General features: G+C 40.3%; 1 protein-coding gene across 5 annotated transcripts in view; it reads left to right on the top strand.

Moving 5' to 3' along the window:
* The window catches only part of LOC134220370 (uncharacterized), a 1,038,156-nt gene that overhangs the window by 950,511 nt on the left and 70,203 nt on the right, over nucleotides 1-17,442 (top strand). For all 5 annotated transcript variants that reach the window (XR_009981878.1, XM_062699412.1, XM_062699413.1 and 2 more), the window contains 3 exons: nucleotides 16,729-16,845; nucleotides 16,923-17,054; nucleotides 17,146-17,405. Coding sequence is in view for 4 of the 5 variants with exons in the window: in XM_062699412.1 (XP_062555396.1) it covers nucleotides 16,729-16,845; nucleotides 16,923-17,054; nucleotides 17,146-17,405 (509 nt within the window). In the remaining variant the exon portion in view is untranslated. The remainder of the gene's footprint in view (nucleotides 1-16,728; nucleotides 16,846-16,922; nucleotides 17,055-17,145; nucleotides 17,406-17,442) is intronic.

The following is a 17,442-nucleotide window of genomic DNA, read 5'->3' on the forward strand; positions in this document are numbered from 1 at the left end:
CACCCATCAGTTATTAAGAGTAACGAATTTAATTCGGCTCAACAAATCTGAAGGATATTCGACTGGAGTTGCTCTTCTTGATATAGGGAAAGCATTTGACAGTGTTTGGCATGAAGGTTTGATTGTAAAATTGATGAATTTTAATTTTCCTCTGTACATTATTAAACTGATCCAAAATTATTTATCAGATCGCTCCATGCAGGTAAACTATCAGAATTCTAAATCAGATAGTTTACCTGTTAGAGCTGGTGTTCCCCAAGGCTGCGTACTGGGGCCCTATAACATTTTTACTTCTGACTTACCTGATTTACCACCAGGGTATCAAAAATCTTTGTTTGCAGGTGACACGGGCCTCTCAGCCAATGGGTGAAGCCTTCGTGTCATTTGTAGTAGATTGCAAAAAAGTTTGGATATATTTTTCCACTTACTTGCAAAAATGAAAAATTTCCCTGAATACTTCCAAAACTCAGCTTATAATTTTCCCACATAAGCCGAGAGCTTCTTATTTGAAACCTTCTAGCAGATATATTGTCACTATGAATGGGGTTCCAATTAATTGGTCTAGCGAAGCTAAATATTTAGGACTTCTGCTAGATCAAAAATTAACTTTTAAAAATCACATTGAAGGCCTTCAAGCCAAATGTAACAAATATATTAAGTGTCTATATCCACTTATAAACAGAAAATCAAAACTTTGTCTTAAGAACAAACTTTTGATTTACAAACAAATTTTTAGACCTGCCATGTTGTATGCTGTGCCAATATAAACTAGTTGCTGCAATACCAGAAAGAAGGCACTTCAGAGGATTTAAAATAAAATTTTAAAAATAATTCTGAAGTTGCCTTCGTGGTATAGCACCAATAAACTTCATAGAATTTCTAATATTGAGACATTGCAACAAATGTCCAACAAAATAATTTCCAATTTGTGTGTGTGTGTGTGTGTACAAACTAACCCCCACTGTCTGGCAGTGATGTTATGGAGGAAAGCTGTCTGTTAAAACAGTCAGATTTAATCCGGGAGTTAGAAAGTGTTAGCTCTACTGCAGTTCCAGTGACCCATTTCAGAGTGCCTGGTATTTCATGTCCACTCCGAGGTCACTATCACTAACAGTAAGCCCCGCCTGATTATGCTACCGTTTATCAAATGGATAAAGGTATCATAATCAAACTTCCGAATGCAAAATATATATAATATATTTTGAATCCAGCGCGCATTTAGTTGAATTCATTATACAAATTTTTTAATAGTTGTATCTTGCCATTTATATCTTCCTCACTTTTATTCACTGGTGATCTCATCTCTTATCTTTCAGTATTCCAAAAATATATTTTGAATGTTGCCTTTTTCCTACTACCGCAGAAAGGAAAGGAGGAATCAATCAATTTCAATTGTGGAACAAGATATTGAATAATTCCTTTTAAATGTAAAAATTAAGTAAATGGAATCAACAATCACCAGAAAACTGCAAGAAAAATAAAATATGTTTTGTGGAAAAAACATTGCGATGCTGGTATGATAGATACTGAAACGGATTCGTATCTTATTAGACTGATGTAGAACAAGACTCCAAAAAGTGCAAGTGCATGCAAAGTGCAAGAATCAGCTGATGATTATTGATCCAATCCGAGTGTAATATAATGCAATTTGAAAAATTTTACAAGTTTTTTAAACTTACCACAGTAAACTAGTAAAATGACATGAAGAAATATGACTTTAATCCATTTTGTCAAGAGTTGACGTTTCTTTTATGAAAACCAATTTGAAACAATTAACTTTATATTATTTCTTGATGAAACCTATCAACTGTTATAAAATCAGATAAATTGTAGTGATAATTTAGGATAATATTTAAACCAAAGTACAAGAAACAATTTGGAATTTGATTTGAAGGAGCAAAAACCGTGTTCTGTTTTACCACTTTAGCGTGAAAAACAGGTAAAACAGAAACATAGTTTTACCATCAGCATCGTTTCTCCCGATGGTCTCACCAGTATCTCATCAAAAATTATATGGTTAACTAGCTTAAAATAATTAGTTAATTTAAAGATAAATTGGAATTAACCCACCAAATTTCCGTTAAGCTATATGCATGCTTCTGATGTCTGCCCGGTGCTGAGATGAACAACAGTTAAACAGGACGCCTTCTTAGCCGACAATCTCCGGAACAGAACATCGAATTTCTTGATGACGTGCAGAGATAACGGATGTTCAGAGACACTTTCGGAGACTCTGATCCAATAAAAATTCCAGTCCATCTTGAAAACGCTTAAAGGAATGTTGTGTATTTCTTTATTTGTCCGCTTCATTTTCACACACTGTCACCTTCTCATAATAATTTTAAAAAGACTAGCGCAAAAAACTTGAAAATTGAAATACAAAAATTTGAGATAAAAACTAATAAATGACGGATTGTAAAAAAACACCTCCGTCACCAACCATGGCACACTCGATTCCCAACAAAATAATTTTCAGTTTTAGACAAAAATCGTTGCAATCTTCTATTGCAACAATTAGCTCCTGTACCCTTAGTGTAAAACAGGTTAAGTTTAAGTTGAAAGCAGCACTTGAAGGGAGGACTCAACCTACTAAGCTGCACAAATGTCTTAATTTATATTATTATTCTAGTAAGGCATACATTTCTGTGATCAAAGTCGAAGCTGGCGACCGTATCGGCCCCTGAATCTTCGCTCACAGTGTTTCTAGCTGTGATGAAGGCTCATACATTTTAATCCCATATAATGCCGTTACGGCTTATAGCTCAAATCACTTCCACTAACAACATGTCCATCATACAAACGGTCCATCCTGGTTCATCAAATCCGTCATCGGATTGACACATTTGGCACGAGTATTGATCGATCTGTGTGAACAACCTTCATATATAGCACATCATCGCATCATCAAACAAAATCGAAGCCACCAGACCAATATTTGACCGGCTTGGCAGTTCCACTCAGATAGACAGGAAGAATGTGTCAAAACCCTTTTCAGTTACACCGTTTATTATGTCATCCGATTTTTTATGATTTCTAGTGCAATAGTTGATGAGCGACAAATACGCCATTTACAATTGAAAGTGTTGTTTTATTTCCCAACGTGTTAAGCTTGTAAAATAAATAATTTGAATCAACGATCCTGTAAAGTAATTGCTTCAGTCTGCACAATCTGACAATCCCTTTTGATACGTTACGACCCAATTGTAACGCCATTTCTATCCAATATTCAACTCCCCTCTACCGCGACCGCTTTGACATAGTTTATGTATCGAAACGTCGCCGGTCGTGAATTGAAACGTGATACTATCGGACATTTTATTTGCACCATTTATAACACACAGTTCCCAAACAACAGAACGTGGCGTGGGAGAATTTATCCGCCCCTCACAAACTGACACGGTCCAGCTCGAAGCTTTTCCAGCGCTCAACGCCATCCTACATGCAATGGACTGGTGTTTTCTTGTTAACGTTAGTGGGAGGTATTCTGCTTTCATGGGGAATATAGCTACTGACGAATCCAGGACAAGAGGGGCCTAAAAAATACACTGCAGAAGAAAAAAGCGTTCGAAACGGAAACAAGTTAGATCCCATTTTCGACAAGGGCGATAATCAAAGAAAACATATCGATGGGGACGACAAAGTATGTAGATTTAAATCTGTAATCCGCTTAGGCGATTAGGGGAGGGGGTTGGTGATGATGATGATGATGGGGGCAGCAGTAACAGAGCCGATATAAGTAACATGGGTGGGAATACGGGGCTTCGTGTGTAAGCAACATTTATTCAATGTCATTCGAAGCATGTTATAATGTGCAGACATAAGTTGGAATTAATCTTTCAAGAAAGATTTATTCTAGTCCTAAGGAAAAACGAATTTACACATAGGCATAATCAAATATTAGACGACAATACTCAGAATAATTGCACAGTTTGCAATCATGCTTTGACTGCTTTGTATCATGGCGAAACTTTTGGTACAACATTGGTTGATTTAAGTCGAAATCTTTAAATGTAGAAAAAGGAAGGAATTTCCCGCAGAAACTTTAAAAGTGATGGAAGTTCAGTGAGCCCTTAGGGGCCGTACACATATCACGTAAGCACTTATAGGGGGAGGGAGGGTTGGTCAATTTCTTACGCTCCATATAAATAGGAAAACATTTGTATGAAAAAAATCTTACAAGGGGGGAGGAGGGGTCGAACAACCCAGAAAAAAATGCTTACGTAATAAGTGTACGACCCATTACCTGTATTTGTGTTCAATTCGTCGTCGCTGATTTTGCCCCGAAATACTAGACGTTTTTGATAAAATATTCAGTCTGACTTTGACTTGACTTTGGATTGGATTTGGATTGGATTTGGATTGGATTTGGATTGGATTTGGATTGGATTTGGATTGGATTTGGATTGGATTTGGATTGGATTTGGATTGGATTTGGATTGGATTTGGATTGGATTTGGATTGGATTTGGATTGGATTTGGTTGGATTGGATTGGATTTGGATTGGTTTGGATTGGTTGGATTGGTTTGGTTGGTTTGGATTGGTTTGGATTGGTTTGGATTGGTTTGGTTGGTTTGGATTGGTTTGGTTGGTTTGGATTGGTTTGGATTGGTTTGGATTGGTTTGGATTGGTTTGGTTGGTTTGGATTGGTTTGGATTGGTTTGGATTGGTTTGGTTGGTTTGGATTGGTTTGGTTGGTTTGGATTGGTTTGGATTGGTTTGGTTGGTTTGGATTGGTTTGGTTGGTTTGGATTGGTTTGGGATTGGTTTGGTTGGTTTGGATTGGTTTGGTTGGATTCGGTTGGTTTGGATTGGACTTGGATTGGTTTGGATTGGATTTGGTTGGTTTGGATTGGTTTGGTTGGTTTGGATTGGTTTGGTTGGTTTGGATTGGTTTGGTTGGTTTGGATTGGTTTGGATTGGTTTGGTTGGTTTGGATTGGTTTGGTTGGTTTGGATTGGTTTGGTTGGTTTGGATTGGTTTGGTTGGTTTGGTTGGTTTGGATTGGTTTGGATTGGTTTGGATTGGTTTGGTTGGTTTGGTTGGTTTGGTTGGTTTGGTTGGTTTGGATTGGGTTGGTTGGTTCGGTTGGTTTGGATTGGTTTGGATTGGTTTGGTTGGTTTGGATTGGTTTGGATTGGTTTGGATTGGTTTGGTTGGTTTGGATTGGTTTGGTTGGTTTGGATTGGTTTGGATTGGTTTGGATTGGTTTGGTTGGTTTGGTTGGTTTGGATTGGTTTGGTTGGTTTGGATTGGTTTGGATTGGTTTGGATTGGTTTGGATTGGTTTGGATTGGTTTGGATTGGTTTGGATTGGTTTGGATTGGTTTGGATTGGTTTGGTTGGTTTGGATTGGTTTGGATTGGTTTGGTTGGTTTGGATTGGTTTGGATTGGTTTGGATTGGTTTGGATTGGTTTGGTTGGTTTGGATTGGTTTGGATTGGTTTGGTTGGTTTGGATTGGTTTGGTTGGTTTGGATTGGTTTGGATTGGTTTGGATTGGTTTGGTTGGTTTGGTTGGTTGGTTGGTTTGGATTGGTTTGGTTGGTTTGGATTGGTTTGGATTGGTTTGGATTGGTTTGGATTGGTTTGGATTGGTTTGGATTGGTTTGGATTGGTTTGGTTGGTTTGGATTGGTTTGGATTGGTTTGGATTGGTTTGGATTGGTTTGGATTGGTTTGGATTGGTTTGGATTGGTTTGGATTGGTTTGGATTGGTTTGGATTGGTTTGGATTGTGTTTGGTTGGTTTGGATTGGTTTGGATTGGTTTGGATTGGTTTGGATTGGTTTGGATTGGTTTGGTTGGTTTGGATTGGTTTGGATTGGTTTGGTTGGTTTGGATTGGTTTGGATTGGTTTGGATTGGTTTGGTTGGTTTGGATTGGTTTGGATTGGTTTGGTTGGTTTGGATTGGTTTGGTTGGTTTGGATTGGTTTGGTTGGTTTGGATTGGTTTGGATTGGTTTGGATTGGTTTGGATTGGTTTGGATTGGTTTGGTTGGTTTGGTTGGTTTGGATTGGTTTGGATTGGTTTGGATTGGTTTGGATTGGTTTGGTTGGTTTGGATTGGATTTGGATTGGTTTGGATTGGTTTGGATTGGTTTGGTTGGTTTGGGATTGGTTTGGATTGGTTTGGTTGGTTTGGATTGGTTTGGATTGGTTTGGATTGGTTTGGATTGGTTTGGATTGGTTTGGATTGGTTTGGATTGGTTTGGTTGGTTTGGATTGGTTTGGATGGTTTGGATTGGTTTGGATTGGTTTGGATTGGTTTGGATTGGTTTGGATTGGTTTGGATTGGTTTGGATTGGTTTGGATTGGTTTGGATTGGTTTGGTTGGTTTGGATTGGTTTGGATTGGTTTGGTTGGTTTGGATTGGTTTGGTTGGTTTGGTTGGTTTGGATTGGTTTGGATTGGTTTGGTTGGTTTGGTTGGTTTGGGATTGGTTTGGTTGGTTTGGTTGGTTTGGATTGGTTTGGATTGGTTTGGATTGGTTTGGATTGGTTTGGATTGGTTTGGTTGGTTTGGATTGGTTTGGATTGGTTTGGATTGGTTTGGTTGGTTTGGATTGGTTTGGATTGGTTTGGATTGGTTTGGTTGGTTTGGATTGGTTTGGATTGGATTGGTTTGGATTGGTTTGGATTGGATTGGTTTGGATTGGTTTGGTTGGTTTGGATTGGTTTGGTTGGTTTGGATTGGTTTGGATTGGTTTGGATTGGTTTGGTTGGTTTGGATTGGTTTGGATTGGTTTGGTTGGTTTGGATTGGTTTGGATTGGTTTGGTTGGTTTGGATTGGTTTGGTTGGTTTGGTTGGTTTGGTTGGTTTGGATTGGTTTGGATTGGTTTGGATTGGTTTGGTTGGTTTGGATTGGTTTGGATTGGTTTGGATTGGTTTGGATTGGTTTGGATTGGTTTGGTTGGTTTGGATTGGTTTGGATTGGTTTGGTTGGTTTGGATTGGATTTGGATTGGTTTGGATTGGTTTGGATTGGTTTGGATTGGTTTGGATTGGTTTGGATTGGTTTGGTTGGTTTGGATTGGTTTGGATTGGTTTGGTTGGTTTGGTTGGTTTGGATTGGTTTGGATTGGTTTGGATTGGTTTGGATTGGTTTGGATTGGTTTGGTTGGTTTGGATTGGTTTGGTTGGTTTGGATTGGTTGGATTCGGATTGGTTTGGATTGGACTTGGATTGGTTTGGATTGGTTGGTTTGGATTGGTTTGGATTGGTTTGGATTGGTTTGGATTGGTTTGGTTGGTTTGGATTGGTTTGGATTGGTTTGGGATTGGTTTGGTTGGTTTGGATTGGTTTGGATTGGTTTGGTTGGTTTGGATTGGTTTGGATTGGTTTGGATTGGTTGGATTGGTTTGGATTGGTTTGGATTGGTTTGGTTGGTTTGGATTGGTTTGGATTGGTTTGGATTGGTTTGGATTGGTTTGGTTGGTTTGGTTGGTTTGGATTGGTTTGGATTGGTTTGGATTGGTTTGGATTGGTTTGGTTGGTTTGGATTGGTTTGGATTGGTTTGGATTGGTTTGGATTGGTTTGGATTGGTTTGGATTGGTTTGGTTGGTTTGGATTGGTTTGGTTGGTTTGGATTGGTTTGGATTGGTTTGGTTGGTTTGGATTGGTTTGGATTGGTTTGGTTGGTTTGGATTGGTTTGGTTGGTTTGGATTGGTTTGGATTGGTTTGGATTGGTTTGGATTGGTTTGGTTGGTTTGGATTGGTTTGGATTGGTTTGGTTGGTTTGGATTGGTTTGGTTGGTTTGGATTGGTTTGGATTGGTTTGGATTGGTTTGGATTGGTTTGGATTGGTTTGGATTGGTTTGGTTGGATTTGGATTGGTTTGGATTGGTTTGGTTGGTTTGGATTGGTTTGGTTGGTTTGGTTGGTTTGGTTGGTTTGGATTGGTTTGGTTGGTTTGGATTGGTTTGGATTGGTTTGGATTGGTTTGGATTGGTTTGGATTGGTTTGGATTGGTTTGGATTGGTTTGGATTGGTTTGGATTGGTTTGGATTGGTTTGGATTGGTTTGGTTGGTTTGGATTGGTTTGGATTGGTTTGGATTGGTTTGGTTGGTTTGGTTGGTTTGGATTGGTTTGGATTGGTTTGGATTGGATTTGGATTGGTTTGGATTGGTTTGGTTGGTTTGGTTGGATTTGGATTGGTTTGGATTGGTTTGGATTGGTTTGGATTGGTTTGGTTGGTTTGGTTGGTTTGGATTGGTTTGGATTGGTTTGGATTGGTTTGGATTGGTTTGGATTGGTTTGGTTGGTTTGGATTGGTTTGGATTGGTTTGGATTGGTTTGGATTGGTTTGGATTGGTTTGGATTGGTTTGGATTGGTTTGGTTGGTTTGGTTGGTTTGGTTGGTTTGGATTGGTTTGGGATTGGTTTGGTTGGTTTGGATTGGTTTGGATTGGTTTGGATTGGTTTGGATTGGTTTGGTTGGTTTGGATTGGTTTGGATTGGTTTGGTTGGTTTGGATTGGTTTGGATTGGTTTGGATTGGTTTGGATTGGTTTGGTTGGTTTGGATTGGTTTGGATTGGTTTGGATTGGTTTGGATTGGTTTGGATTGGTTTGGATTGGTTTGGATTGGTTGGTTTGGTTGGTTTGGATTGGTTTGGATTGGTTTGGATTGGTTTGGATTGGTTTGGATTGGTTTGGATTGGTTTGGTTGGTTTGGATTGGTTTGGATTGGTTTGGATTGGTTTGGATTGGTTTGGATTGGTTTGGTTGTGTTTGGATTGGTTTGGATTGGTTTGGATTGGTTTGGATTGGTTTGGATTGGTTTGGTTGGTTTGGATTGGTTTGGTTGGTTTGGATTGGTTTGGATTGGTTTGGATTGGTTTGGTTGGTTTGGATTGGTTTGGATTGGTTTGGATTGGTTTGGTTGGTTTGGTTGGTTTGGATTGGTTTGGATTGGTTTGGATTGGTTTGGATTGGTTTGGATTGGTTTGGATTGGTTTGGTTGGTTTGGATTGGTTTGGATTGGTTTGGATTGGTTTGGTTGGTTTGGATTGGTTTGGATTGGTTTGGATTGGTTTGGGATTGGTTTGGATTGGTTTGGTTGGTTTGGATTGGTTTGGTTGGTTTGGATTGGTTTGGATTGGTTTGGATTGGTTTGGATTGGTTTGGATTGGATTTGGATTGGTTTGGATTGGTTTGGTTGGTTTGGATTGGTTTGGATTGGTTTGGTTGGTTTGGATTGGTTTGGATTGGTTTGGATTGGTTTGGATTGGTTTGGATTGGTTTGGATTGGTTTGGATTGGTTTGGTTGGTTTGGGATTGGATTTGGATTGGTTTGGTTGGTTTGGATTGGTTTGGATTGGTTTGGATTGGTTTGGATTGGTTTGGATTGGTTTGGATTGGTTTGGTTGGTTTGGATTGGTTTGGATTGGTTTGGATTGGTTTGGATTGGTTTGGGTTGGTTTGGATTGGTTTGGATTGGTTTGGATTGGTTTGGTTGGTTTGGTTGGTTTGGATTGGTTTGGATTGGTTTGGATTGGTTTGGTTGGTTTGGATTGGTTTGGATTGGTTTGGATTGGTTTGGATTGGTTTGGATTGGTTTGGATTGGTTTGGATTGGTTTGGTTGGTTTGGATTGGTTTGGATTGGTTTGGTTGGTTTGGATTGGTTTGGATTGGTTTGGATTGGTTTGGTTTGGATTGGTTTGGATTGGTTTGGTTGGTTTGGTTGGTTTGGATTGGTTTGGATTGGTTTGGATTGGTTTGGTTGGTTTGGATTGGTTTGGATTGGTTTGGATTGGTTTGGATTGGTTTGGATTGGTTTGGATTGGTTTGGATTGGTTTGGTTGGTTTGGATTGGTTTGGATTGGTTTGGATTGGTTTGGTTGGTTTGGATTGGTTTGGATTGGATTTGGTTGGTTTGGATTGGTTTGGATTGGTTTGGTTGGTTTGGATTGGTTTGGATTGGTTTGGATTGGTTTGGATTGGTTTGGTTGGTTTGGTTGGTTTGGATTGGTTTGGTTGGTTTGGATTGGTTTGGATTGGTTTGGATTGGTTTGGTTGGTTTGGTTGGTTTGGATTGGTTTGGTTGGTTTGGATTGGTTTGGTTGGTTTGGATTGGTTTGGATTGGTTTGGATTGGTTTGGATTGGTTTGGATTGGTTTGGATTGGTTTGGATTGGTTTGGATTGGTTTGGATTGGTTTGGTTGGTTTGGATTGGTTTGGATTGGTTTGGATTGGTTTGGATTGGTTTGGATTGGATTTGGATTGGTTTGGTTGGTTTGGATTGGTTTGGTTGGTTTGGATTGGTTTGGATTGGTTTGGATTGGTTTGGTTGGTTTGGATTGGTTTGGATTGGTTTGGATTGGTTTGGACTGGTTTGGACTGGTTGGATTGGTTTGGATTGGTTTGGTTGGTTTGGATTGGTTTGGATTGGTTTGGATTGGTTTGGATTGGTTTGGATTGGTTTGGTTGGTTTGGATTGGTTTGGATTGGTTTGGTTGGTTTGGATTGGTTTGGATTGGTTTGGTTGGTTTGGATTGGTTTGGATTGGTTTGGTTGGTTTGGATTGGTTTGGTTGGTTTGGATTGGTTTGGTTGGTTTGGATTGGTTTGGTTGGTTCGGATTGGTTTGGATTGGACTTGGATTGGACTTGGATTGGTTTGGATTGGATTGGTTTGGATTGGTTTGTTGGTTTGGATTGGTTTGGATTGGTTTGGTTGGTTTGGATTGGTTTGGATTGGTTTGGTTGGTTTGGATTGGTTTGGATTGGTTTGGATTGGTTTGGATTGGTTTGGATTGGTTTGGATTGGTTTGGATTGGTTTTGATTTGGATTGGTTTGGATTGGTTTGGTTGGTTTGGATTGGTTTGGATTGGTTTGGTTTGGATTGGTTCGGATTGGTTTGGGTTGGTTTGGTTTGGATTGGTTTGGATTGGTTTGGTTGGTTTGGATTGGTTTGGATTGGTTTGGATTGGTTTGGTTGGTTTGGTTGGTTTGGATTGGTTTGGATTGGTTTGGATTGGTTTGGATTGGTTTGGATTGGTTTGGATTGGTTTGGTTGGTTTGGTTGGTTTGGATTGGTTTGGTTGGTTTGGATTGGTTTGGTTGGTTTGGATTGGTTTGGATTGGTTTGGTTGGTTTGGATTGGTTTGGTTGGTTTGGTTGGTTTGGATTGGTTTGGATTGGTTTGGTTGGTTTGGATTGGTTTGGTTGGTTTGGATTGGTTTGGTTGGTTTGGATTGGTTTGGTTGGTTTGGATTGGTTTGGATTGGTTTGGTTTGGTTTGGTTTGGATTGGTTTGGATTGGTTTGGTTGGTTTGGATTGGTTTGGATTGGTTTGGATTGGTTTGGATTGGTTTGGATTGGTTTGGATTGGTTTGGATTGGTTTGGTTGGTTTGGTTGGTTTGGATTGGTTTGGATTGGTTTGGATTGGTTTGGATTGGTTTGGATTGGTTTGGTTGGTTTGGTTGGTTTGGATTGGTTTGGTTGGTTTGGTTGGTTTGGATTGGTTTGGATTGGTTTGGATTGGTTTGGTTGGTTTGGATTGGTTTGGATTGGTTTGGTTGGTTTGGATTGGTTTGGTTGGTTTGGTTGGTTTGGATTGGTTTGGTTGGTTTGGTTTGGTTGGTTTGGTTGGTTTGGATTGGTTTGGATTGGTTTGGTTGGTTTGGATTGGTTTGGATTGGTTTGGATTGGTTTGGTTGGTTTGGATTGGTTTGGATTGGTTTGGATTGGTTTGGATTGGTTTGGATTGGTTTGGATTGGTTTGGATTGGTTTGGATTGGTTGGTTTGGTTGGTTTGGATTGGTTTGGATTGGTTTGGTTGGTTTGGATTGGTTTGGTTGGTTTGGATTGGTTTGGTTGGTTTGGATTGGTTTGGATTGGTTTGGTTGGTTTGGATTGGTTTGGTTGGTTTGGATTGGTTTGGGATTGGTTTGGATTGGTTTGGATTGGTTTGGTTGGTTTGGATTGGTTTGGATTGGTTGGTTGGATTGGTTTGGATTGGTTTGGATTGGTTTGGATTGGTTTGGTTGGTTTGGATTGGTTTGGTTGGTTTGGATTGGTTTGGATTGGTTTGGATTGGTTTGGATTGGTTTGGATTGGTTTGGATTGGTTTGGATTGGTTTGGATTGGTTTGGATTGGTTTGGTTGGTTTGGATTGGTTTGGATTGGTTTGGATTGGTTTGGTTGGTTGGATTGGTTTGGATTGGTTTGGATTGGTTTGGTTGGTTTGGATTGGTTTGGTTGGTTTGGTTGGTTTGGTTGGTTTGGTTGGTTTGGATTGGTTTGGTTGGTTTGGATTGGTTTGGATTGGTTTGGATTGGTTTGGGATTGGTTTGGATTGGTTTGGTTGGTTTGGTTGGTTTGGATTGGTTTGGTTGGTTTGGATTGGTTTGGATTGGTTTGGATTGGTTTGGTTGGTTTGGATTGGTTTGGATTGGTTTGGATTGGTTTGGATTGGTTGGATTGGTTTGGTTGGTTTGGATTGGTTTGGATTGGTTTGGATTGGTTTGGATTGGTTTGGATTGGTTTGGATTGGTTTGGATTGGTTTGGTTGGATTTGGATTGGTTTGGTTGGTTTGGTTGGTTTGGATTGGTTTGGTTGGTTTGGATTGGTTTGGATTGGTTTGGATTGGTTTGGTTGGTTTGGTTGGTTTGGATTGGTTTGGTTGGTTTGGATTGGTTTGGATTGGTTTGGATTGGTTTGGTTGGTTTGGTTGGTTTGGATTGGTTTGGATTGGTTTGGATTGGTTTGGATTGGTTTGGTTGGTTTGGATTGGTTTGGTTGGTTTGGATTGGTTTGGTTGGTTTGGTTGGTTTGGTTGGTTTGGATTGTGTTTGGTTGGTTTGGATTGGTTTGGATTGGTTTGGATTGGTTTGGATTGGTTTGGATTGGTTTGGATTGGTTTGGATTGGTTTGGTTGGTTTGGATTGGTTTGGTTGGTTTGGATTGGTTTGGATTGGTTTGGATTGGTTTGGATTGGTTTGGATTGGTTTGGTTGGTTTGGATTGGTTTGGATTGGTTTGGTTGGTTTGGATTGGTTTGGTTGGTTTGGATTGGTTTGGATTGGTTTGGATTGGTTTGGATTGGTTTGGATTGGTTTGGTTGGTTTGGATTGGTTTGGTTGGTTTGGATTGGTTTGGATTGGTTTGGATTGGTTTGGTTGGTTTGGTTGGTTTGGATTGGTTTGGATTGGTTTGGGTTGGTTTGGATTGGTTTGGTTGGTTTGGATTGGTTTGGTTGGTTTGGATTGGTTTGGTTGGTTTGGATTGGTTTGGATTGGTTTGGTTGGTTTGGATTGGTTTGGATTGGTTTGGATTGGTTTGGATTGGTTTGGTTGGTTTGGATTGGTTTGGTTGGTTTGGTTGGTTTGGATTGGTTTGGATTGGTTTGGATTGGTTTGGTTGGTTTGGATTGGTTTGGTTGGTTTGGTTGGTTTGGATTGGTTTGGATTGGTTTGGATTGGTTTGGATTGGTTTGGATTGGTTTGGATTGGTTTGGTTGGTTTGGATTGGTTTGGATTGGTTTGGTTGGTTTGGATTGGTTTGGTTGGTTTGGGATTGGTTTGGATTGGTTTGGATTGGTTGGTTGGTTTGGTTGGTTTGGTTGGTTTGGATTGGTTTGGATTGGTTTGGATTGGTTTGGATTGGTTTGGTTGGTTTGGTTGGTTTGGATTGGTTTGGATTGGTTTGGATTGGTTTGGATTGGTTTGGATTGGTTTGGTTGGTTTGGATTGGTTTGGATTGGTTTGGATTGGTTTGGTTGGTTTGGATTGGTTTGGATTGGTTTGGATTGGTTTGGTTGGTTTGGATTGGTTTGGTTGGTTTGGATTGGTTTGGATTGGTTTGGTTGGTTTGGATTGGTTTGGTTGGTTTGGATTGGTTTGGATTGGTTTGGTTGGTTTGGTTGGTTTGGTTGGTTTGGATTGGTTTGGTTGGTTTGGATTGGTTTGGATTGGTTTGGATTGGTTTGGTTGGTTTGGATTGGTTTGGTTGGTTTGGATTGGTTTGGTTGGTTTGGATTGGTTTGGTTGGTTTGGTTGGTTCGGTTGGTTTGGATTGGACTTGGATTGGACTTGGATTGGTTTGGATTGGATTGGTTTGGATTGGTTTGGTTGGTTTGGATTGGTTTGGATTGGTTTGGATTGGTTTGGATTGGTTTGGATTGGTTTGGATTGGTTTGGATTGGTTTGGATTGGTTTGGATTGGTTTGGATTGGTTTGGATGGGTTTGGATTGGTTTGGTTGGTTTGGTTGGTTTGGTTGGTTTGGATTGGTTTGGTTGGTTTGGATTGGTTTGGTTGGTTTGGATTGGTTTGGATTGGTTTGGTTGGTTTTTGTTGGTTTGGTTTGGTTGGTTTGGATTGGTTTGGTTGGTTTGGATTGGTTTGGATTGGTTTGGATTGGTTTGGATTGGTTTGGATTGGTTTGGATTGGTTTGGATTGGTTTGGATTGGTTTGGATTGGTTTGGATTGGTTTGGTTGGTTTGGATTGGTTTGGATTGGTTTGGATTGGTTTGGATTGGTTTTGATTTGGATTGGTTTGGATTGGTTTGGATTGGTTTGGATTGGTTTGGATTGGTTTGGTTTGGATTGGATTCGGATTGGTTTGGGTTGGTTTGGTTTGGATTGGTTTGGATTGGTTTGGATTGGTTTGGTTTGGATTGGTTTGGTTGGTTTGGTTTGGATTGGTTTGGATTGGTTTGGATTGGTTGGATTGGTTTGGTTTCGATTGGTTTGGTTGGTTTGGTTGGTTTGGATTGGTTTGGATTGGTTTGGTTTGGATTGGTTTGGTTGGTTGGTTTGGTTGGTTTGGATTGGTTTGGATTGGTTTGGTTGGTTTGGATTGGTTTGGGATTGGTTTGGATTGGTTTGGATTGGTTTGGATTGGTTTGGATTGGTTTGGATTGGTTTGGTTCGATTTGGATTGGTTTGGATTGGTTTGGATTGGTTTGGTTGGTTTGGTTGGATTGGTTTGGATTGGTTTGGATTGGTTTGGATTGGTTTGGATTGGTTTGGGTTGGTTTGGATTGGTTTGGGTTGGTTTGGATTGGTTTGGTTTGGATTGGTTTGGATTGGTTTGGATTGGTTTGGTTTGGTTTGGATTGGTTTGGATTGGTTTGGATTGGTTGGATTGGTTTGGATTGGTTTGGATTGGTTTGGATTGGATTGGTTTGGATTGGTTTGGATTGGTTTGGATTGGTTTGGATTGGTTTGGATTGGTTTGGATTGGTTTGGATTGGATTTGGATTGGATTTGGATTGGATTTGGATTGGATTTGGATTTGCGCCACTAAAGTATTTTGAAAAGATTTTTTAAATTAAAAAAATAGAAAAATCAACTGTCCGTTGAGGAATCTTCTGGTTAAAAACTGTTTCGTTTTGATTAATGTTTGAAAAATAGAATGAAAAAGCTGAGATAAAAAGGAAGAACCAATTCTTAAAGATATCAAAAAGAAAGATATCAATTCTAAAGCGGATGTTCTATTATATATGCATAAACAATTCTGTACATCTAGCGGCATAAAAATCGAAGTGGAAATGGGGACATCAAAGAACCTGCTCCTAACTTCCTGTTAGGAGCTCCATTTCTGTAAGTGTTTATCGTTAAAGTTTTTCATTAAAGAACCGAACCCGTAAGAAAAATCACACCTAATAGGAGATAAATAGTCCCCATAAACGATCCGGCACCAAATGACAAAGTTCCCCAATATAAACTGACAAACACCCAAAGCCGATCGATCGCGGGACTTGATATCCGGAAGGTACCGGAGGCGAGTCGGCGAGGAATGAAAACTTTCCGCATTTTCCTGTTTTTCTTGTCACATTGATCCGCAGGCGGTTCGATGGTTTCGTGACAAAGTTTACTGTTGGTGGGCTATGGTTTGGTAAAGAGCATTTTCACTCGGTGCCGCGCGAACGGAATGAACTTTGAATATTCAATAAACCTCGGCAAAGTGGGTCACTTTCCCAGCGTTTTCGCCTTAGGCGGCCAGGCTGCTGGTGGCGCGTGTTGCGAAGCAATATTTGCTTTTCCCCCGTTTTCGGGAGGGGAGATCATGCTGCTTTTGGGTGGAGGATGGCGTAAACTTGATTTTGCATTTAGATATCGCTATCATTCCAAATTACAGAGACGTGCCTTTGGAAGTGTTATTTTTATGCCACAGAATCACGTGTGACATACTTTGCGGTTCGTTATGGCTTGGAACATTAAAAAAAGGTCAATCGGTTTTTGTAGGGAAATATTCATTTGCTGAACAAGAGGGGTGAAGTTGTTTTAGGATTTATTTGTTATGTATTCATGGTTTCATGGCCTCAAAGGTGGCATTGGGTTACCGATCCCATTTCAAAGTAAGATACTATCTCTGGTAATCAGATGCCAAAACATTTGAGTGCTAATATAAAAATCCTATCCTTATTACCTATCTTTAGTTCCGTTTCCCCATTATTGAATTTTTCACTTAGTGTTTTGTATCGAAGTGTGCATTTTTTGCTGAATCATGATATAAAGCACTAAGGATTTTCGTACCAAATACTACACTATTATTGAGGCAATGTTATGATGCTAAAATCTATAAATACAATGAAAACAATTTGAGCTGTACTATCTATCGAAACAGAATTGTTCCAAATAAATCAATTTTCCCTTATTGCGACCCAATATCACGACATACTTACTCTATCGCTAAATCCTCATTCCCTGATCTAATTGAATTTCACAATAAATTCAATCAAACTCCTAACAAGTCAATTCTCGTTCTTCTCTTTCGCAGCCATCTGCATTTTCCCTGGGGGACCTTTGCGTTCCACCGATGGCGAACGTGCTTAAAGTTTTCCTGGAGAACGGTCAAACCAAATCCTTCAAGTACGATTCAACCACAACCGTGCAGGTAAGTGCCAGCCGTGTTTCTCGAACTCACGCAACCATTTCTCACAAACCGAACCTGCTTCTTATCCCTGCCGACAGGATGTCGTCACATCGCTACGTGATAAACTTTGCCTAACCGCTGGCGAGCACTTCAGCCTGGTACTGGAGCACGTCAAAAGCTTAAAGCGAAACAAGCTGACCCTGCTGGACCCACAGGAAACAGTTGCCAGGGTAAGTCCCTCCCTCGGGGCGGCAGAAACTTTTTATCCTCTCATTGATAATTACGATTTTCCTTTCCTTCATCGGTGCACGCCGTCAACAGATAGCGGCCCGGCCGGGTGCCCACAAGCTGCGATGTCTGTTCCGGGTCACCTTCGTGCCGGTGTCGGCCGCTGCCCTGGCACAGAAGGATCTGAACGCGCTGGACTATCTGTTTCTGCAGTGCTGCAACGATGTGACGCAGGAACGGTTTGCGCCGGAACTGCAACCGGAGGTGGCCCTGCGGTTGGCGGCGCTCCACATGCATCAGCACGCGCTCGCCAATAATATTTCGCCCGCTAAGCTGACGGTGAAAACTGTAGAGTGAGTAGAAAACATTAGTTTAGATAGTCCAATTAAA

The sequence above is a fragment of the Armigeres subalbatus genome, chromosome 3, assembly GCF_024139115.2.
Source record: "Armigeres subalbatus isolate Guangzhou_Male chromosome 3, GZ_Asu_2, whole genome shotgun sequence".
NCBI lineage: Eukaryota > Metazoa > Arthropoda > Insecta > Diptera > Culicidae > Armigeres > Armigeres subalbatus.